Raw genomic sequence first — 23,073 nt, forward strand, 5'->3', positions numbered from 1 at the left:
GATTCCCGAGAACCCGCATATTTTTTAAGCTTTTGGGGGCACTAACTGAAGGGCTTTTCCCTAGTGAATTTCTTAATCTTGTAGCCGGAACGGAAAATAAAATCGCACCCTGCCCAACTTCCGGAGGACCAAGATTGCGAAGAACAACCAGGAAGCGGTCTGGCTGGGAGCTGTACCGGCTTCTCTGCTCCGCTCTCGAGGGAGCTTCCCGCGTCCCTACACCGTCTTTTCCTGCCCCGCGTAGCCCCAGTCCTGACCTAGGCTCCGGCCCGGACCGGCCACTCCGGAGCCGCCATGTCGTCCGACTTCGAAGGCTACGAGCAGGACTTCGCGGTGCTCACTGCAGAGATCACCAATAAGATTGCGAGGGTCCCCCGACTCCCGCCTGGTGAGAGCCCTGCCCAGGCCGGGCGGGGGTGGCCCGGAGAGCCGGGAGGGTTGGGCAGTGGGGGATGGAACGACACCTGAATAAATGTGTCTCTGAGGCGCGAACCTGGAGGGAGGTGGTGTTGGGGCCTCCCAGAGGGATGCTTGAGGTTGGTTGAGGGTAAGGGGAGAATCCAATCTGGGTTGTGGGGTGCACTGTAAAGAGCCTTTGAATTCTGAGCCATCTGGGCTCTAATCTGGACTCCGCTTCCTTGTGACTCGTATAACCTTGGGAACGTTTCTCTGAGTCTTAGTTTTGGCTGGGTTTTGTTTGTTTGTGAAATGTAGAGATGTGAGAGTATCCAAAGAGAATAAGTGAACGTACCCAGATCACGGGTCTGCATCATACAGTAACGTTGTTTTGTTAGTAATGTTGTTATTATTATAGGCAGCAAAGCAGTGTTAAGAGTCATAGTACCCAGATTCAAATCCCTGCTCTGCCACTTAGAAGTTGTTGTATTTAGGCAAGTTTCTTAACCTCTCTCAACTTTCCTTCTTGGTAAAATGGAGAGAATTGTGCGTCTCTCATAGGGTTTTTGTGAAAATTAAATGACTTAACATATGTAAAGCCCTTTTTTGTTGTTAGCTGCTATAATCATTAGTACTTTTCATACCCCCATCCCCATTTATTATTTTTCATCCTTCCTGGGGATCCATAACCCAGTGTTGTGTACAACTTGGTACAGGATAATTTTTCTCACTTTTAAAATTCCACATTTTTCATCCAGAAGAGTTTTGTTTTTGTGTTTTAGCACAACTCATTTTCGATACTGGACTGTCAGTTATGTGAAGGTGGGAGCTATGTTTGATTTCCTTGGCATTTAGAACGGGCTCAGGAAAATGTTTTAAGTGAATGAACAGATACATAAATATGATGTCTTGTGATTTTTGTCTGTAGGTCATTGTTTTAGGATTTATTTTTCTCTCAATACAGATTTAATTTGAGTATTTAGTTGCAGAAAAGGTTGTGGCTTTGGTGCTCAGTTTTGTTAGGGAAATTGAACCATCTACCTTCGCTCTGTGGTGTAAAGTGTAGGAAAAGGAGTGCTCATTGATCTGTGAACTGGTGGGCAACTTCCTTGCTCCACCTTGTTAGTCAATCCTTGATGCCAGCAGTAATTTCTGCTGGACCTAAGTTGTCATTCCTCTTTCCTTTTCCCTACCTCCCCCCAAACTTTTGTGTTTGTAAATAATTTTCTTCCTTTATTTCTTTGTTTTTCTTTTTTTAATATATAAATTTATTTATTTAGTTAGTTAGTTAGTTATGGCTCCATTGGGTCTTCGTTGCTGCACGCGGGCTTTCTCTAGTTGCGGTGAGCGGGGGCTGCTCTTCATTGCGGTACGCTGGCTTCTCATTGCGGAGCATGGGCTCTAGGCGCGTGAGCTTCAGTAGTTGTGGCACGTGGGCTCAGTAGCTGTGGCGCACGGGCTTAGTTGCTCCGCAGCATGTGGGATCTTCCCAGACCAGGGATCGAACCCGTATCCCCTGCATTGGCAGGCAGATTCTTAACCACTGCACCACCAGGGAAGTCCCTTCTTTGTTTTTCTTACCCCCACCTATTTTCTATTAATAGGGACATTTGCTTCAAGCCAGGATCTCTGAATTTACACCCCACTCATCTCCTGAAGTCCCAGTTAGTTCTGGAGGAGGTGGAGGATGGTGTCTTAAAGAGGTGTTTGAGTCCAAGTGAGGGGACAAGGGGAGAGAACCAAGGTAGCATATAGGTACCAAGCTCTGCTGCCTTGGAGATTTTTGTGGCGAATTGGCTGATGGCCTCATCACTTCATGATACATCATCTCGCCTCATCTCTTCAGTTCTGCTTTCCTCCACTGCCCAAGATCATCTTGATTTTTGTTGTCATTGTCGTTGGAGACTACTTCCTTTGACTTCAGTCCCAGAGCCTCAGAATATCAGGATTTGTGGTTTCCATGGGATTTTTGCTCATTTTTTTTTTTTTTTTTAAGCACTTTTCTTTTTTTTTTTTATAGCTACTTTATTTATTTATTTTATTTTATTTTTGGCTGTGTTGGGTCTTCGGTTCATGCGAGGGCTTTCTCTAGTTGAGGCAAGTGGGGGCCACTCTTCATCGCGGTGCAGGGACCGCTCTTCATCGCGGTGCGCGGGCCTTTCACTATCGCGGCCCCTCCCGTCGCGGGGCACAGGCTCCAGACGCGCAGGCTCAGTAGTTGTGGCTCACGGGCCCAGCTGCTCCGTGGCATGTGGGATCTTCCCAGACCAGGGCTCGAACCCGTGTCCCCTGCATTAGCAGGCAGATTCTCAACCACTGCGCCACCAGGGAAGCCCGCTCATTTTTAATTGTGATAGTTTTAGCTGAGGAAACATTTTTTTGTTTGGGCTAATAGGTTTTGTACTGGGAAGCTATTCTATAAAGTAACAAAGTCATTCCTGGGTGCAAAGTTGTAACAGCCAATTCCAAGAAAACAGATTTGTTACAATCGATTTTTTTTCTTACCTTTATATTTTAATGTAACCATTCCTACCGCATAGAAGGAAACCTTTGAATTAAGTACCTTAAAAATAAAGGTCTTCACTCTCTATTGGTACAGTATAATGTAATGCCCAAACACAGCAGCTACATGAGAATTGAGAGGAGACTGTATAACTGGCACTGGAAAAATGCTTACCGACTTGAATAATTAAATGATAGTAATTCTTGAAAATGCTGTGGTTCCCCTCTTAATAATTACTTGTACTTACTCATTTTATAATGTTTCTAGTTGATAAATAGAGAAAGATGAAAAATATATCTGTGTAGTTATGAATTTCAGATGTATATCTGTGGACTAACAAATTAATATGTACATCCATGGCAAAAACCAGTATGAATAAAAGTAATTATAATCTCTTCCTGGCATCTTTGGTGGTTGACCCAGAATTTACCTGAGTTAAGAAGGTTAAAAATTGGAGCAAAATTTTCAGTCAAAGCAGTTTGTTCCCCCAAATATTAACTTACTGAAATGGAAGTAGAGTGGGTAGGATTGATTGCAACTAAGTGTGTGCAATGTACAATGTGCTACCTCTGCTGTGCATGTACAGTGTATTAAAGTGTTACTTCCAAAGAGAATAGAAAAGATTGAAATTTTAAAACTTTATTTTAGAAAAGAAATTTGATTATTCTATGATACATTTTAAACAATAAAAAAAAACTTTCCTGTTAGACTAAAGTGTTTGAATTTTACATAGTTTTAGTAATTGGACTGATGAGATAGATCAGTCCCTTCTTAAATAATATTCTTATGGCACTGTATTCAAACTTTGATTTTAATGATTAGTATTCTGTGGTAAAGTCAGGACAATGGATGAGTGGAAACCATTGCTAATACTAATTGTGACACTCCTTTTCCTCTGATGATGAATCCTAAGAGGGGGGATACTTCATAGGGGCAAAGGTTCTGTTACTCAGGCAGGCTTCCTGAAGGATCTTAAACAAAATGTTCTTTTGCAATTAGTTGCTTACCTCACCATGAACAGAGAGATAAATGGTCTGTTATGAAGCCTATCATTTTGTAGATATAGTCAGAAATACCAAGAAAGGCATTATGGCAAATTGATTACAGTTCACACATGGCATCAGATCTGTTTAGAATCCCAGCTCTGCTGCTTACTAGATGTGCAGTCTTGAGCAAATAGCCTAGCCTCTCTAAGCCTGTCTCCTCCACCTGGAAAATCGGGGGTAGGGGATAATAGTTTCAACCTTACAGTGTTGTAAAAATCAAATGAAACAAAGCATATAACACCCTAGCACACTTTTTTTTCTCCCCAGAGAAAGTACATGATAAATTAGCCACTAGTGATACTGCTGTTGGTGGAGACAACAGCTGTAGGGTTAGTCAGGACCCAGCTTCTCAGACTTTGTGACGTTAGTTGAACTCTTAAAGGAACCTTGGACCTCAATTTTGCTTCCTTTCTGTGCTAGACTAGAGTTGGGTGAATCTCTCTTGATGAACACCTACATTTGAGGGGAGATGAGTGATTAGGGTCTTCGGGATGTGGACTTGGAATGGGGCTTTGAACTCAGGATATCAAAGAGGGAGTCAGGGGGAGAAGTAGAAGTGGTGGGGCAAGACAGGTGTCCTTTCTGGAAGGAAATGCTTCAGTCTAACTGATTGGTTATGCCAAGCCCTGGAGGCTTTTGGACACCATCTAGACAGGGCCGTGTACGGAAGAAGCCATAGCATTGTTCCGTGATTCTCTCTTGCCTTTGCAAAGTGGTTGTAGTCAGAGGATTCAGAAAAACCTGCTTTTATTTATGAATACTGTGGTTTGCTTAAAACATACGTGGCTCTGGAGCTGTAATGTTGATGTGTAGCTATTGAGCACTTGAAATGCGGCTGTTGCCACATAGTGAAATGATAATGTTTTGGATATATTGAGTTAAATATTATTAAAACTAAAAAAATGTATATATTAAAATTAATTTCTCTTGTTCCTTTTTACTTTTTGAAATGTGGCTACTAGAAAATTTAAAATTACATTATGTGACTCGCGTGTATTACATTTCTGTTGTTCTATAAAATTAGAGTTGAAGAGATGGTTCCAGACCTAATTCAGGAACTCAGGTACAGAATGAGTTGAAGTAGAGTGGGTAGGACTTGAGTTAGGCATATACACACACGCACACATACCCACACTCTAATCCCAGAGGATCCTCTCTCCCTTAAACAATTTAGTTAACCTAAGTAATAGCTTCATTGATTAAAAAAACAACAACAAACTTTTAATTTTAGAACAGGTTTAGATTTACAGAAAAATCACAAAGATAATACAGAGAATCCCTATATACTCCATGCCCAGTTTCCTCTATTGTTAACATCTTACATTAATATGATACATTGGTTGCAGCCAGTGAACCCGTATTGATACTTATTAACTGAAGTCCATACTTTATTCAGATTTCCTTAGTTTTTTACCTGATGTCCTTTTACTATTCTAGGATCCAGTTCAGGGTACTACAAAACATTTAGTAGTCATGGCTCCTCAGGTTCCTCTTAGTTGTGACAGTTTCACAGCCCTTTCCTTATTTTTGATGACTTTACAGTTTAGAGGAGTACTGATCAGATATTTTATAGAATGTTCCTCAGTTGGAATTTGCCTGATGTTTTTCTCATCATTAGACTCGGGTTCTAGGTTTTTGAGAGGAAGACCACAGAGGTTAAGCACCATTTTCATCACATCACATCAAGAGTACACACTGTAAGGTAACTTATCACTCCTGATGTTAACTTTGATCACCTGGCTGAGGTATTATGTGTCAGGTTCCTCCACTATAAAGTTACTCTTTTCCTCCTTTCCGTGCTGTTTGGAAGGAAATCACAGGCACAGCCCACACTTAAGGAGTAGGGAGTCATGCTCCGCCTCCTTGAGGGCTGAGTATTTAGGTAAATTATTTGGAATTCTTCTATACAGGAAAGATTTGTCTATTCTCCTCCACTTATTAATTCAGTCAGTCATATCCATGGACTCGTTTATTAAATACTTCATGTTATATTCTAATACCACTTTATTTTGTTGCTCAGATTATGCCAGCTTTGACCATTGGAAGCCCTTCCATCTGGCTTTTGTGTCCTTTTGCTATACTCCCATCATTGTGGGGGGTTTTTTCCCCCTTTTTAACACTTTCATACTTTCTGATATTATAAGGTACTCCAGGATCATCTTGTATTTTTCCTACACCAGTCCTAGAATCACTAGCCATTTCTCCACGGAATCCTAATTCCTTTTATTGAAAAATGGTGTTAGAAACCAAGATCTGGACACTAGGTGTGCTTATTGGTACTGAGGTATTATTGGTTCTGGGCCCTTTCAGCTCACAGAGCAAGGGGAAATGTGTGTATACTAACTCATGTATATATACATACTGATAAAATTTTATATATGAAACCATCTATATTTATAGTAAGCTAAACATGAATTCATACTGATATCTCCAACTCTAGTCCTTTATCACAAGGATCATTCTAGAATGGCTTTGTTTTAACATTATTTCATTCATAAAGGGAAACTTGCCATTCTAAGTGGGAAGATTTGCCCCAGTCCTCACTGATACAATTTTTCTTTTTCTGTTTCTCTGTGCATAACAAATGTGTTGCTGAATGCTAGGACTGATTGATTCATTCAGTAAACACTTAGTGAGCACCTATTGTGTACAGCTCTCTATGCTAACTACAAAATTATGACAAACATGTGTCAAGAGTGGTCCCTGCCTTCAAGGAGCTGGAAATGAGGCTGAAGGGAAAACTACAGGAACCAATTTCTAGTGATCATCAGGGATGCTAGGGCAGAGCACAGAGGTCTAGGAATTCAGAGGAGATAGATCCTGTTCCAGGAGGTCACCTGGAAGGATGGTGGGATTTAGCTGACAAAAACGGGGAAAGAGTGTACGAGTTGCAAGCAGTGGGTTTCTGTTGTTTCGGAAGGCTCAGAATCCCCCATTCTATCTTATGACAGCAGCTCCTTGATTTTCCGTTCAGGAACCCCCTAAACCCAGTCTTGGTGGAGCCGACAGGCTGCCATGCCCTGTCCAGGTCAAGAGGTGAACACTTTACCCAAGCGAGGACATTCAGTGAATTTTTGCCAGGAATTGGAATTTTAACTCTCCTTCTGCAGAGACTGTCAGTGAGTTCCTGCTCCCTTGGTTTCCTGAGCCACCCTGGGTACTGTCTTCCCTGAGCTTGGGGACTCATCTTTTCCATTGATTCTGTGAGCCACCCTGAATTATTCTGATAAATTCCCTTTTTGGCTTAGGTTAGCCAGAATCAGTTCTGTTATAGTCAACCAAAGAACCTAAATGGTAGCTTGAACAACGGCTTAGGGTTGGGGGGAGGGGGGGTAGATGTGCTTGGGTAGTAATGGATAGTCTGTCTGGTTAGTATGCAGAGCACATACGAGAGAGCTAGTAGTTGGAAATAAAGTTGGAAAGGTCGCTTGGGTCTGGAATGTGGAGGGCCTTGACTTTTAGGCTCAAGTGATCCAATCAGAGCCACATTTTAGAAAGATTAAGTGGGGGAATGGGTCAGGTAGGGAAAAAGGGAAACCAGGGTGGTTGGTAGCATAGCTTCTTTCGTAAATTCTTGCATGACTACACTATTTATTCCATTTACCATCAGTTTTCGAGAACTGATTATATGCCAGGCTCAGTGCTAAATTTTAGGACTAAGACATGGTTCCTGTCTTCCCAGAGCCTCTGAGGTAGAAGATAAATCAGACCTGTAAGTGTGAGAGATAAATCATGATGATTAGGTAAGGGTTCTAGGGGTTTTCTGCAAGAGTGAGTAGTTAATTCTTCTGTTGGGTTAGAAAAAGCTTCAAAGAGGTAGTGATTTCTGAAGCAGTTTGCCAGGTAGTCACAGTGAAGATGGGCAGAAGCATAGGGGTTAAAGATCTGGAGTTCTGGAAATACATCAGGCTTAGAGATAAAGGTTTGGTCCAGGATACGCTTGTCTTGTTTCATGTTCTGCACTATTGCAAAAATACAGTGTGGTTCTCTACTATAATTTGTGGAGATGTTAGATGGATTGACATGTACCAGAAGCAAGTAAATTTGGGGTCGTATACTAAATTTTTAATCTGGCCATATGTAGGCTTAACTTTCTCAAAGAGGGAAAATCAAGCTGAATTTTAATTTTAAATGTGCACTTTTCTTAGGGAGAAATTCTTAGAGTACACACAAAACACTTTCTGTGATAGCTACCCCCTAGTTTGGGGCGGGTGGTGATCAAAGGGAAGGAGTTGAGGTTATCAGAACCTAGTTATTATTCTAGTAAAATAATAACTGCTATTAAAGATTCCCCACTTGGTATTAACTATCCTTCTGAAAAGGAAGGATAACAAAATCTATTTAATCTTTATCTATCTATCTATCTACCTATTTATCTATCTATCAGCTTTGCTTCTTTGTAAATGTAGGCTTTCATTCTCAACCACTGGAAATTGGCTTGCTCCTTGTAGCTAGAGCTATGGATGCCAACAGCTTCTAGACTCACATTCTCATAACTCTACCAAGAGAGAGGAAAAGACTTTCCTGTTACTCCAGGGCTTTGATTAGTCTGATTGGATCTTATACGCATCCCACCCTCACCCCCCAGACCAACGTAGCCAGAGGGATTGAGCTACTAGTATTAGTCCAGCTGGAAAGAGAAGCCCATCCTTTGGCAAGTCACTGTGACCAGAGAGGCAGGGTCATAGAAGAACAGAGTATCTCCCATTGACCTGCTTGGTGAAGAGGAGAGCCTCAGAAGAGCGAAGCTCATTGCCTGAGAAGAGAAGGGTGTTAGGGAGACAAAAATATAAGTGGTCAATAAATTAGGTTAGCGCAAAACTCAGGTGCCATCCCTAAATAAATGGGCTGATTGATTTGGAATGGAGGTAGGGAAAATTTTTCTGAAAGTATCTGCTAGAACATGTCTCTACCAGAATGAGGAATTATAGTTGAGTTATAAGTTGATTGTGGTTGAGTTTGAAAAAAAATCACATACAGACACTTAGTACTTCACAAATTAAAAGTAATTTCTCTTGCATCAGCTTATTTGAGCTAAAAAGAATCCAGTAGATGCTTTAAATTTCCATTCTAGACAGTTTAGACTGAGTCTCAGTAAAAACTCTTTCTTACCCAGGATCCCATAACCATGAGTAGGTAATGGCTTTGGGGTTAGAATCAGTAGCTCTGACTTCAAATATTTCTTCCATTACACTCAACTCTTAATGAAAGCATAATTTTTTTTAAAGGATTGTAAGAACTTGTCCAGTTTTAGGAATTGTTGTTATATGTGACTTTTAAATTGTATTCATAAATCCACTTTTCCCAATTTATTGAAGTCATGACTTTGCGGATTCCTCATGCCACCACTAAATCTGCTATTGTTGACACAGTCTCTTCTAAAGACCAAAATAATTTTTGGTTTCTCTTAAAAATCTTATGGCATCTCTTAATTCAGTACTCCATAGGATTATGTATTTCCAGATAGCCTAGAATCAGTGGCTTATAGTAGTTCCTAACCCACTAGAGAATGATATGGCCGTTTGACTGATAATGGTAATTCTCTACTCTGACCAGAAAGGAAAAAAGGTACATAAAAATAGATGTTTTTAAATATTAAATTTATCTGTATCCTTAGCAATTCCTTGATGTTATTATTTGTTTCAGATGAGAAGAAGCAGGTGGTTGCAAATGTGGAGAAACAGCTCGAAGAAGCAAAAGAACTGGTATGTGTAGACGTGGTAACATATTTAAAACACAGTCAGAGCCGTTTAATCTGATGCCTTCCTCTAAGTCTCTTTTATTCATTGTAGAAATGTGAAACATTACTGATTAGCAGTTCATGATTCAGAATTCATCAGTTTTTAGATGGAAGAGAATTTAATCGCTTCTTGGGATTTTATTCTTCTTAGTAAAGGTGATTCATTAAATGTCCACCTCGAATTTTTATTCCTTCATAATACTTTTTGTAATGGTTATAAATAGCTAACACTTGTTAAAGGTATCCTGGGTACTAGACACTGGGTTAAGCGTATTACTTGCTTTTTAATATTTAATTTTCACCAAAAGCCTGTGAGACAGGTACTATTTGTCAAAAATTGTTAAAGATCGAGATTTTCCCCTACTTGCTCATGAATAAGTGAGCTTACCACAATTTCATGGATGCTGATAGAAGACAAGAGATTCCTAGGTCAGAGACCAAAGGCTTTTATTAGTCACAGCAAAAGCAGCTGCCAGAGTTGCAGCAGGCTTGCATCAGTTCCCTGAGGCCCAGTTCCCACAGGGCTGATGCATGTTTGCCTAGAAGAATGCCTCCACATACAGCGGATTATCTTATAGGAGAGGAACATGGAGCCTGGGGAACATACTGCTTTATAGCAGCCTGTAAGTAAGCCTGCTCTTTGCCCCGAGGGACACATTGTTTCTTACCCCAACATTGTTCCCTGCCTGGGAATCAGTGGTCAGGACCTTGCATTCTTGGCATGCCCAGCAAGACATGTAGAAGCGTGAGAGACCCACAGAGGAGTGTCATTACCCCCATTTTGTAGATGGGGAAACTGAGGCTTAGGAAGATTAAGTAACTTATCTGAAGTCCCACACCCAGTAAGTGGTGAAGTGAGGATTTGTACTTAGACATGCTAAACCCAGAGCTCTAGCTAGCTTCTCAAATCAAGGAGCAAAAAGTATTAAAATATATTGTGTCCTAATTTTTGGTTTCAAAGCCAGGTATTGCAAGTATGATTCAACTTTTTACTGCACTGTGGTCCTAAATGAGCGTGTTGCTTTTCTAAATACTGAAGGGTACTACTTGGTGTTCTAACTGATAAACTTACAAGTTTCCCAAAGCGTGTTTCTGTTAACTGGTGTTGCCTGTTCAAACAAGTTCGGGAAACTGTAGCTTAAACAGAATTCTCCAATTCTGGGTCTTTTTTTGGTTATTATTTTTCTGTAGAACCTTCTTAGACCCTAAAGTAGGCTACAAGGCGCGACGAGTCTCTAGGAAGGGACTCTAAGGGGCAGCACTTCCCAGGCTTATTTGCCTGAGTAACATTTGTTAACAGGACCATACCCGGGGGGCTGCTGCTTTGTGGGGTCTGAGGAATAGGCGGCTGTAGCCCCCATCACACCACAGACGTCTCCTTGGGGTCTGGATGCTAAGGAGGCGAGGTGCAGAGCTGCTGCTCCGTCTTGCCTGGCTCTGCTGCTTTTCTAGCTGTCGGAACGCCCATGCTCTCCTCGCCCTGTAAGACCTACTTCTAATCTCGCTGTCTCTGCAGGGGCAGCTTTGTTCTAACGCCTCAGCTTCTCATGTCTGCCTCTCTTTTGAAAGTTTTCTTTTTTTTTTTTTTATCCCAAGTACTTTTCTGTTTCCTTTCTCCTTTTTATAGTCAGCTGTTTCTCTCATGCTTCCTGGCCTTCACGTGAAAAGACTGGCCTTTTATATACCATAGCTGCCAACCGGGACGCTGCTTCTTTCAGGTTGGCAGGCTTACCATAAGTAATACAACTGATCAGTTCTTTGGATTTTGAGTTAACTTCTTATCTTGTTGAGTTCTCAGTAGCGGGTGTTTTTGTTTTTGTTTTGTTTTGTTTGCCATCAAAACCTGTGTTTTGGTTCATTGGTTTGCCTTCTTTTGGAGACATTGATTTACTTGATGATGTTAGAAAGCTGGTTTCCTGATAACCAAGGTTTCACTGTACCAAGAAAAACCGAGTTATACCCCCATGGAGCTTATGGTCATCTCCATTTGTTACCAACATAAAGAGTTTTGTCTTAGGTATGTTTCTATTTGTTTAAAATGATCAGGCAGCTGACTTACTTAATTCTGATGACATCCTTATTAAGGATACTGATCATTATATTACATACTGTCCTTTTGATGAGGATGCTGGGAGAAGAACTTCATTATGATTTTACTTATTAGGATTAGTTGTATTTCTGCTGAACAGTTTGCATTAATCTCTTGGACACTGCATGTCTCATAGTAACCATGTCTTCCACTTGACATTGGTCACATGAATGTTGTGACAACATGAAACTAGTGCAGATTAGCCTTATTTCTGGTTTCATTTAAAGTGTTTGTTGTGTGTTTCCTTTTTTTCTTTCTTACCTACTTTTGGTTAGTTTCTTTTTTTTTTTTTTTTTTTTAAAGGTTTGCATTATTTATTTATTTATTTATTTATTTATTTATTTATTTATGGCTGTGTTGGGTCTTCGTTTCTGTGCGAGGGCTTTCTCTGGTTGTGGCAAGCTGGGGCCACTCTTCATCGCAGTGCGCGGGCCTCTCACTATCGCGGCCTCTCTCGTTGCGGAGCACAGGCTCCAGACGCGCAGGCTCAGTAATTATGGCTCACGGGCCCAGTTGCTCCACAGCATGTGGGATCTTCCCAGACCAGGGCTCGAACCCGTGTCCCCTGCATTGGCAGGCAGGTTCTCAACCACTGCGCCACCAGGGAAGCCCCTTTTGGTTAGTTTTAAGTGTCCTTGTAAAACGCCCGAAACAAAAATGTAGTTAACTCTCGGATTTTCTCTTACATGTACTTTTGCAGTTATTTGTCTGGATGATCCTGCTCGACCTTATTAGAACTAAGTACATAATGATGATTTCAGAGAAGTGCTCTAAATAATTGCCTTGCTGAGTAACTAATTTATTGGTGCTTCACATTTATGTTGAGACATGTCAATAATTTAAATGGTTACTGCATAAATCAAGGGTAATTAAAACAATCTTTTTTTTTTTTTTATAAAAATTAAGGCCTGTGAATTGAAACATGGTGTTTTGGTTTATCTGAGTTCTACTGTTGTTACTCAGACTCTAACATTGGACAAGTAAGAGTTTTATTAGTGCCAAGTGGATAGTGTTCATGGAAATAATTTATTAGGATTATTTGCTTTAAAAGGCAAAATATCTGACAACATTTTCAGATGTGAGTTTATTAGACATGGCCTGAGCCAATTTGTAGTTGTTGGTTTTTATTTTTTAATGCCAAGTATAAATAAACTACAGCTGATACCTTGTATCATGCTTGCTGTATTTCTTCTTCATCATCAGTAATCATCACTCCTGTTACTCACATTAATCTAGTGTTTACCAAGTAAGACACTGTCTTAAGCACATTATAGGAATTACTCTGTTTAATCTTTATAACTGCCCTACAAAAGACATACTGTTTTTAGAAATGGAAAGAGTAAGACCCAGAGAAGTTAAGAAGTCTGTCCAAGGTTGCATGACTAGTAAGCAGTGTAGCCTACAATGTGAACTGTGAACGCAGGCGTCTGACTTGAAAGCCTGTGTTCTTAACCATCATACTATTTCTGTATTGCCTCCCGTTAAATGCTCATGTGTTGTATGCAAAGTGTTGTATCACGACAGGTTGTTATAAAGTGCCCTGCTCTGATTTCAGTGAGCTTTGTGTAATTTTACGTTACTGTATCCATTTAACTCCGTAGCAACATGGTTAAAAAGTATAAGGCTGGAGTTCAAGATCCCATATGGGTTGCCATGGGATTTTCCTAATCAGAAAAGACTTTCCAGGAGAATTTTCACCAAATGACTAAGACTGGGCTGACATTTCATAGGATAATTGTAGAAATAACGGTTTGGTTTATCTTCGCATAGTTCTGGTAGTTTGGGGTCAGAAGACCGGACCCGGTTGGGTGGAATGATAGGATACTCCACGGAAAGTCAGATCATTATCATTGAGGATGTTTGGCTTAATGCACATAGTTTAAAAAAATTCTTGACAAAGTAAACACTTTGGTACTCTATATGTCCCTTGGCAAGCACTCAGTACCTATTTGTTGACCTTAACAAACATGGAGCACAAAAATAGTCCCAGTGTTCAATTGACCACAGGCAGTTAGCTCCCTGGGTCTGGTTCCTCAAGTTGTAAACTGAAGAATTGGAATTAAATCCTTTCAGCTCGAAATGTCTAGTCACATGAAGAGTAAGCATATGGTTTAAGTCATGTTTTTCTCTCACCCTTCCAGTTGGAACAGATGGATTTGGAAGTCCGAGAGATACCACCCCAAAGTCGAGGAATGTACAGCAACAGGATGAGAAGCTACAAGCAAGAAATGGGAAAACTTGAGACAGATTTTGTGAGTCAGATTGCACCCTTTGTTGTACTTACCGGTCTTCACACTGGTTTTCACGTCGTTTTTATTGTTGCCCCCACACACCTCGGTCAGCATTAAGTGCATCGTCTTTGGGAGCTTGTGCCAAAGACTTGGGGATCTAAAAGTGCTTGTAGAGCTGGCTAATGATGGACTTGAAGGTATGTTGGATTCCTGACTCACAAAATAGATCCAAATAATGTGGTTTTTTGAGTTTAGATAGTATTTATTGGCATTTAGCATTTATTAGAATTTTGAAATCCAATTTTGGGCCTTTTCAGAGTTTGCAGCCTTTAAACTGCAGTGTTCATGGATGGGCTTCAGGGGCTCGTGAATGTCCTGAAATTATATCAGTATTTTTAGATGTGTGTTTCTATGTGTATTTTTTTCTGGGATAGGCTTCATAGCCTTTATTATTAGAGTCTTAAAAAGATACATTATACCCCTTCCCCCCAAAAGACAAAAAGAACTCAATTAATAATTTATATAAGGGATCCTTTGTGTTGATTGTCTCATGAGAATATTTAGCTTTCTCTTCCTATATCTCTGAGTTTCAACTCCACCCACCTTATAGCAAATTTAAGAATATAAATTTAAAGATATTGATGTTAAAATTGTTAGTAATTAGAAAGTAACAGGAGTAGAAAAGATACAGGTGAGCAATTCCACTTCTGGGTATATACCCAAGAGAATTGAAAGCAGGATCTTGAAGAGATATGTATACGCCCTTGATCATAGCAGCATTGTTCACAATACCAAAAAATGGAAGCAACCCAAGTGTCCATCGACAGATGAATGGATAAACAAAATGTGGTGTGTGCGTACAATGGAATATTATACAGACTTAAAAATGCAGGAAATTCTGACATATGTTTTGACATGGATGAACCTTGAGAACATTATGCTAAGTGAAATAAGCCAGTCACAAAAGACAAATACTATGTTTCCATTTATTTGAGGTACCTAAAGTAGTGTTTGTAGAAAGTAGATGGGTGGTTGCCAAGGGCTGAGGGAGGGGCAACTGGGTACCTACTGTTTAATAGGTATAGAGTTTCAGTTTTGCAAGATAAGTTGTAGAGATTGGTTGCTCAACAATGTGAATATATTTAACCCTATTGAACTAACTACACACTTAAAATTGGTTAAGGTGGTAAATTTTATATTAAGTATATTTTGCCACAATTAAAAATTTAAATTAAAAAAATGTAGATGAGGAAAGATCTGAGCTTTGCCTGTGAGTGACAGGAGTCAGGTGTTGGCATGTAAATGAACTATTATTTCTGACCCTGGGGTCCAAATTCATAAAGAAAGTGAAGAATTTATAAGGATCATTCTGCCTCTGTTCCTTCCTTAGGTGTTTTACTTTTGGAGGCTATATCTGCTAGACTACAGTGTACCCTTCCACTATAAGGCCAATGGTACTGAATAGTAGAAATTCCACCTTGAGTCTGGAAATAGGGTGATTTACAGTTTTGCATGTTTATTTTATTATTATAATGGATATTTTCCTGAGAAGCTGAGATGGGCTATGTCAGTGACTCTGATGCAATTGCCGTTTAAGTTGTGCGCCTATTAATTAAAAATTAAAATTGGAATCCACGATAGGCCTAAATTCAGAAAAGAAATGTAACTGCCTTGCTTCTGTGCTCTGTGCTAGATAAAACCTTCTCTAACCACTTTGTGAAAGGCAGGTTCTCTCAGCAAGAATGTGAGATATGGTGAGAAAATTGGATTGATTTAAGAATTTGACAACTCAAAATTGTACTTAGACAGTTCTAATTAAAGTTAATGTTTTAATATAAATGATGAAAGTAAAATAAAATATTTATAAGGATTATTTTAGTTTGCTTACCTCATCTTCATGAAACGCTTTCCCAAAGATTTTTCTCTTGATTTCTAAATCAACTAAGCATATTAGTCTGCTAGGGCTGTCATAACAAAGTACCACAGACTGGGCAGCTTAAACAACAAAAATTTGTCTTGTTGAAGTTCTGGAGGCTGGAAGTCTGAGATCAAAGTGTTGGCAGGGTTTGTTTCTTATGGGGCCTCTGTCTGTGGCTTGTAGATGGCCATCTTCTCCCTGTATCTTCACATACAAACACAGTCTGTATGTGTTTATGTTCTAATTTCTTCTTATTATACAGAAACCAGTCATATTGGATTAAGGCTCACCCTAATGACTTTATTTTAATTCATTTAACTCTTTAAAGACCCCATCTCCACATCAATCACATTCTGAGGTGTTAAGGATTAAAACTTCAGTGCATGAATTGGGGGGGAAATAGTTCAGCCCGTAACACTGAACTTAGTTTTAATCTTTTCTTCTTAAAAAAAAAATTTTTTTTCAGGAATTATATTGCTTCTGTGGCTTGTCAGTCAGCTACCCCATGGTTAAGAATTACATTCCTGAAGAATAGAGTCCTTTAGGTATCATGTATTTGGATAAGCATTTCTCAGATATATTTTCTATTATAAAGAAAAGTGGAAACAGCAGCTAGGAGCTAAACATTTATTCTCCAGGCTATCATTAAAAAATTCATGTGTTCATCTGTCTATTTGCTGCCGCAGCTCTCTTCTGCTGTGTCAGGAAACGTCCTTCACCACCGCCACCACCACCTTCTGTTGTACGGGACTCACAGTTTATAAAGTGCTTTGACACGCATTATTCGTTTCACTGTAGGAAGGGTAGACAGAGCAGATGCGGATTACTATCCCCAGTTTACATGTGATAGAACCAAGAGGTCCAGCTTGATTATGGATTTCATTCAACAAGTCCTTCTTGAGCCCTGTAGTGTATCAGGCAGTGTCCTAGGTGCTGGAAAAGAGCCGTGACTAAGAGAGAGAAAGTTCTTGCTCTCGTGGAATTTATGTTCTAATGGGGAAGACAAGAAACAAGTGAATACATCTATCTTAATTTCAGGTTGTGATAAATGCTATAAAGAAGATGAGTAAATGGACAGATAGTGGCCAGCAGGGCGGTGTGCCCATTTTGCTAGGGTGTTCTCTGTGCCCGACTGGGAGAGAGGGGTGCCTGTGGTTACAGAAGGGGGGCAGAGGAAAGACCTCTAAGGGCATTGCAGGCGTGGTGAAGACCTTGGCCTCCACTCTCGCTTGATGAGAAGCAATTGTAGGACGTTGAGCAGTGAGTGGTCCTTTGCCTCCTGTTTCACAGCTTTGTCCACTTTACCTTACCTTAACACGTGAGTCATTTGAATAGAATGTAGGAAATATTTATGTAATTCCCTTTTGATTCTTATTTTCTTTTTATATTTAATTCTTTTGTCTTTTTTTTTTTTAATTTTATTTATTTATTTATTTATTTATTTATGGCTATGTTGGGTCTTCGTTTCTGTGCAGGTGCTTCCTCTAGTTGTGGCAAGTGGGGGCCGCTCTTCATCGCGGTGTGCGGGCCTCTCACTGTCACGGCCTCTCTTGTTGCGGAGCACAGGCTCCAGACGCGCAGGCTCAGTAGTTGTGGCTCACGGGCCTAGTTGCTCCGCAGCATGTGGGATCTTCCCAGACCAGGGCTCAAAGCCGTGTCCCCTGCATTGGCAGGCAGATTCTCAACCACTGTGCCGCCAGGGAAGCCCTCTTTTGTCTTTTAATGGAATGAAGAATATCTTCTTAAAGACATCTGATAATTTCTTATAGTCATACACCATACCTCAAAGTATTGAATCCCAGGAAAAAATAGTAGAGATTGGTCCTTCAATCTTCAATTGGTCCTTCAGCTGCAATGTTTATTGCAAATGAAGAAGTTCTCTTATTCCCCTTGCAATATCAGGACTTTGGGGGAACATCTATGCCAATGGCGAAAGGTAGAGGACAACTCAGTACTTTTTTCTTCAACCCCATTGTCTGCTTGCTTTCTTCTCTTGGCCCCTCTTCTTCCTCCTCCTCTGCCTGTCCCTCAGATGCCTGGTTTCTTTGGACTTCTTCTCCACTTACCCCACTGTCCTCCTCCTTGTGTTATCATCCGCTCCTGCGGCTTCAATACCACAGCTATAATTCTCTTGCATTTCTCACTCAGAACTCCCTACAGCTCAAATTCATATTTCTTACTACTTACTGGGCACTGCTACCGCAGAGTCCTTTAAACACAAACACTTAAATTTGACAAGTACTAGTCACTTCAGAGTGATGTTTTAATTTTCCCCTCTTCATCCTCTTGTGCATCCAGTTGGTCACTGAGAGTTAACAATCCTGTCACTTAAATAGCTCCTGCTTTCATCTCCACTACTGGAAGCCTTCATGTTTCTCAGTCTGGATGATCGTAGTAGCCTTGCCTCCTTCCATTCTTCTCCCAATCTAAACCGCCCTCCACTCCACTCTGGAAATATCTTTCTAGCACACTGATCTGAATATGTCACACTGTTCCACAAAATCCTACAGAGTTCTCATTGCCTGCTGAATTGTTAAAAGCCTAGAATTTGTTGGTTTCCTTTGGAGTAGTGCATCTCAATCTTTTTTTCATTAGCACTACACTAAGGAATTTTTTAGACTTTTTTTTTCCTAATTGCTCCTCTCTTCCCCAGGAAATTTTAATACCATAAATATACTGTTTGTCTGTACATCTGTTCATGTTCTGTGGCCCTTTGGAGGGCCATGCATCTTTGTAATATTTAAGATTCTTCATCCTCCCAAGAACCAGTTCTTGCCTCTGGGCATAATGTCACCTCTGTTGACAGTGCCTGTTTTAGAGAATGTTGGCCTTTATTTGGGCAAGCAGATAATTTACTAACAGATCCTTTCAAGGCTTATTGTTAACTTTGTTAGGACATGTCTAGAGTAGCCTGACTTTTGAGGTTTGTCTTTCTTGGATTCCATTTGAATGACTGGGACGTTCAGTGAATATTCCACCCTCTGTTTGGTCAGAATTGTATCTCCCTGCTTTGGGTGACCTCCAGAATCTCCATTCCACCCATGGCTCCCCAATACATGTCCTCTGTTACACCTCTTACCTCTACATACGCAAGTTCATTTTCAGCCAAAGACTTAACAGGACCCCTTTATAGATTTCTGGAGCTCCTTCTCTCCCATTACTCTGCTAAGTTTCATCCATCTCAGCAGTCCCCACCTCCAGTGTCTACCTCCTCAGCTTAGAGACATGCTGGACTCCATCTGGGCTCCCCACCTCCCGTGCTGTCATCTGATCAGTGCCTGCGGGCTGAGAGCCGCGGTGATTGTAGGGTTCATTTCAAGTCTTCTCTCCTCACAGGATTTCAGTCCTACACTGCCTATTGTCCAGTTTTTTAAAACGATTGCTTCACACATTTTGTCCATTGTTATAGTTGTTTAGAGAGGGAGGGTTGGTCTTGTATCAATTACGCTGTCATTACTGGCATGAAAGTTCAGGAGAGTTTAATGTTTATTAATCCTTAGTGGATAATTGTGTACATCTGAGAATGAAAAAAAAAATAGTCTGCTCTTGACAATGACCTATCATAGAATTTAATCTGTAGCTGACTAAATACATACTTAAAAGATTTTAAAATAGGGGTTATAATTTGCAGTCATAGTTGTGGGAAGGTAAGGGAAATCAGCAGTCATCGCTATGTTCCCTTTTACACTGTTGCTACCCCTGATGATTCTGTTCACTTGCCTAATTCCATTTTTCTTGATTTTGGGCCTCTCATAGCCTCATATTGTTCATTTTGGATTCTTATAGTCTCAGAGTAATAGGAATATTAGGTCCAGAGAAGTTCAAATCCAATCACATTTTTGAGATGAGGAAACGGAGGACCAGGGGGACCAAATGTCTTACCTTAAAGTCACACTGCTGTTTAGAGCCAGGACCAGAATCAAATAACCTAAACACACATTCTGATGTTCTCTCCATGATCCTTTGCAACTCCCTACCGTCAATTTCACATTTTCATAAAAATCAATTTAATAGCTTCTTTGTATATTTGAAAACAATGTAAAAATTAAAATTCATGTATTTAAGCCATTCTTGTAATTTCTTCCTTCAGTATTGGTATGACGTTAGCTAGGGCATGGTCATGTCCAGGAAAATGAACCAGCCAAAAGGAGGAAAAATGTAGTTGAGGATTTTTTCAAGGTTAAGATTATTGTTTGCTTCTTAAGAAAATAAAATCAAGCAAACAAAAACCCCTAAACTTGTACAAACAACAACAAAAAACGAATGTTGTATAAAGTATTTGACCAAGTCTCAGTAAGTAGAAAAAGAAAGGGACAAATAAGTGATGTACCAGGATAAGATTCCCTAAGTCATGAGGACGTGGTATGTTGAATGATGAATGTCTTTTGCATCTGATGTTGTAATACTATGATGCTTTCGCCATCTTGTGGCTGATTTGTATAGTTGCATATTTCTTTTTTTTTTTTTTTCTGTAACAAAGCTGAACTTCCTTTAAGATGTATACACAGACTACAGGATTTAGGGTGGAGGATTAGCAGTAGAGCTTTTTAGCCCCAGTCTTAAGTTCACTTCTATCCCAGGTCAGTGGTGCCCGAATGCTGACCTTTTCCTGTTTGGCAGGCTATGTGATGTGATTGTTAGACCAGCTCCTAGTGCAGAGCTGTCTACATCAGAGAATGGCACTTCTATTGACAGTCTCAGCAGTGAGGCTGAATGGTCCTGGGAACCCAACTTCCTGCGGACTATCGGAGTTGGTCCCTTAGGTCAGGGTTCAAAGGATGTTGTGGAACAGCTTGAAGCTTTCACTGCTACTACCTACACTCGCTCTTTTAACAGGTGAATGGACAACTTGAGTATCCAAGTTTATGACTGAAGCCAGTGGCTGTATTCTATTTTTTTAAGTCTAAGATAGACTAAAGAAGTATAAATGAGAGCGATGAACCCTTTTAAATTATGACTTTTGTTGAAAGATCAAAAACTTGATGCTTCTATTTATTTATCTTTCCTGTTCTTGTGGCTTCTTGAGATATTTTACTTCTGTTCTGTGGAAGCTGTAGAAAACCATGAAAGCATGTTTTAGAAATTTGGATCATGTCAGTGGTAATATGTTGTAATTATGGCATCAGCTGTCCCTCTTGCAGGAGCATAAGTACATTCTAGAAAGAAATAAGAAAGCCAGACTGGACAGAATCATCCCAGCAAAATCTTCCTCCACTATGTGCACTTAATAAATATGATTTCCATTAAAAAATTACATTTGTTGTTGGATTCTCTGTAAAAATAATACCTGCTCACTATAGAATATTCTGGAAATAAATAAGAGTAGAAAGAAGAAAAAAAATCACCTTAGCCCTATTACCTCAAAGGATTCGTATTTTACATTTTTATTTATTTCCTTCTAATCTTCCCTTCCCCTCTCTTTTGTATAATTTGTTGTTCTATTTTACATAATAATGATGCTACTCGATCCACACTTACAAGGTTCTAACATTGGTACTTTCCATTTCTATAAATTCTTAATCATTTTAATGGGTGCATAATATTTCAGTCAGTGATATTAGTTCATCTTTTGTTGAATCCTAATATATTTCCATTTATCCCTTCCATAATTTATTGTGCTGCAATGAACGTATTAGAACAGGATTATTTCATCAGGGTCATTTCTCAGAAGGCAGATTATCACATCAAAGGTTATCAACAATATTATAGGTCTAATTAAAATATTCCTTGGAAATATGTTTTTACTGTGATTTATCAGATCATTTTTGTTGTTCTTTCTATGATTTTCTCTGTATCAAAATGTTAAATAAGAGCTAAAAATCATAGGCAGACCAGAGATAAGTACTTTATGTACATCACTCATTTAACCCATAATTATATGAAAAAGATACTGTCATGATCTGTCATTATGGGGATTTCACAATTCTAGAATTAAATACAACTGAGATTTCTTTTTCTAAGATACTTTTCCATGGAAGATATATTCATGTTGGTAAGGCTAGCAGATATGCATGGCTCTCATATCTGGTCTAAAACTGATCTCATTTTACATTTTCAAAATTTCGTAATCAGAAACTGAAGAATATTTTAGTTATCTGGATATGACTATGATCCCTTTAAGGAAGAAAGTAATACTGTATGTGTACATACATGATTTTACTTGTTTGCAGTTATTTTCTGAGGATGTTGTTTCCTAAGGCCTCGATAGGTGAAATTGTTAGAAAATCATGCAGTTGGCCTTCTTTGTTTGTAGGATTCTCATTCCAGGCTTTGACCTTGGTAAATCTTCTACTCACAGAGCCCAGTAATTTCAAAGGCTGACACAGGAAATGGATTCAAAAGTCTGTTTTCAGCTATAGTGATGCCTTCTGGGGCTGATCTGTGTTTGCGTGTCACCCTGGTCTCCTAATTCAGGATGCTGTTAAAGGTTCATGTTCTTGACCCTTCTCCCCACCATGTATTCTTGAATGGAACAGTAGTATGTATTAAATATTTTATCATTGGTCTTATGTACTGAATTTGATGTTGGCCTTAATAGATTTTCTTCCCTTTGGAAACTCTGACACTTTCTTCCAAAGTGACTGTTTTCATGATGACTGCTTTGGGCCTCAGACCATTGTCTTTACCTCCTGTAGAGCTTTGTGACCTGCAAAAACAACTTCCATGTCCACTGTAGTTACTGGCAAAGTTGAAGTGTGTACTGGTATGGATATATCTCTGTGTGTGCACTCACACATTCTTGCGTGTGTACATTTTTTTTTAATTGGTGTCAGATTCCTGATAAGATATTACAATTTTATTGGAAGATTTTTTCCTATCTATTGATACTTACTAATTTTTTTTAATCATTGGAATTAAAGTTTTAGTGCCATTTTATGGTAGAAGGAGCAAATTTTTGTTATGACTTTATGTTATTTCTATGGTTTGAGTTTTCTAAGCAGATGAAGTGTATGTTTTCTGGAAACGGTGCTAAATTGCTTTAAAACAAACAAAAAAGAATGATAAAGCTTATTGGTTTTAATGTAGTTGTGTCTGCTTATAATCCTTCTTAAATGACTTAACAAATTATTATCGACTTTTCTGTTGTTTGTTTGTTTTGCCTAGCCACTTTGATCTTACCTAGGAAATAAAGAGGAAAGATAAAAACAGG

At 39.5% G+C, this 23,073-nt stretch overlaps 1 protein-coding gene across 20 annotated transcripts in view; it reads left to right on the forward strand.

Annotated features, from left to right (window-relative positions):
* Positions 1–2: 2 nt before the first annotated feature.
* Positions 3–23,073, forward strand: part of VTI1A (vesicle transport through interaction with t-SNAREs 1A) — a 424,543-nt gene continuing 401,472 nt past the window's right edge. For all 20 annotated transcript variants that reach the window (XR_014249267.1, XR_014249268.1, XR_014249269.1 and 17 more), the window contains exons 1-3: positions 3–388; positions 9,592–9,650; positions 13,916–14,026. Coding sequence is in view for 17 of the 20 variants with exons in the window: in XM_082408514.1 (XP_082264640.1) it covers positions 295–388; positions 9,592–9,650; positions 13,916–14,026 (264 nt within the window). In the remaining 3 variants the exon portion in view is untranslated. The remainder of the gene's footprint in view (positions 389–9,591; positions 9,651–13,915; positions 14,027–23,073) is intronic.

This window comes from Balaenoptera borealis, assembly GCF_965194805.1.
Source record: "Balaenoptera borealis genome assembly, chromosome: 10".
Taxonomy (NCBI): domain Eukaryota; kingdom Metazoa; phylum Chordata; class Mammalia; order Artiodactyla; family Balaenopteridae; genus Balaenoptera; species Balaenoptera borealis.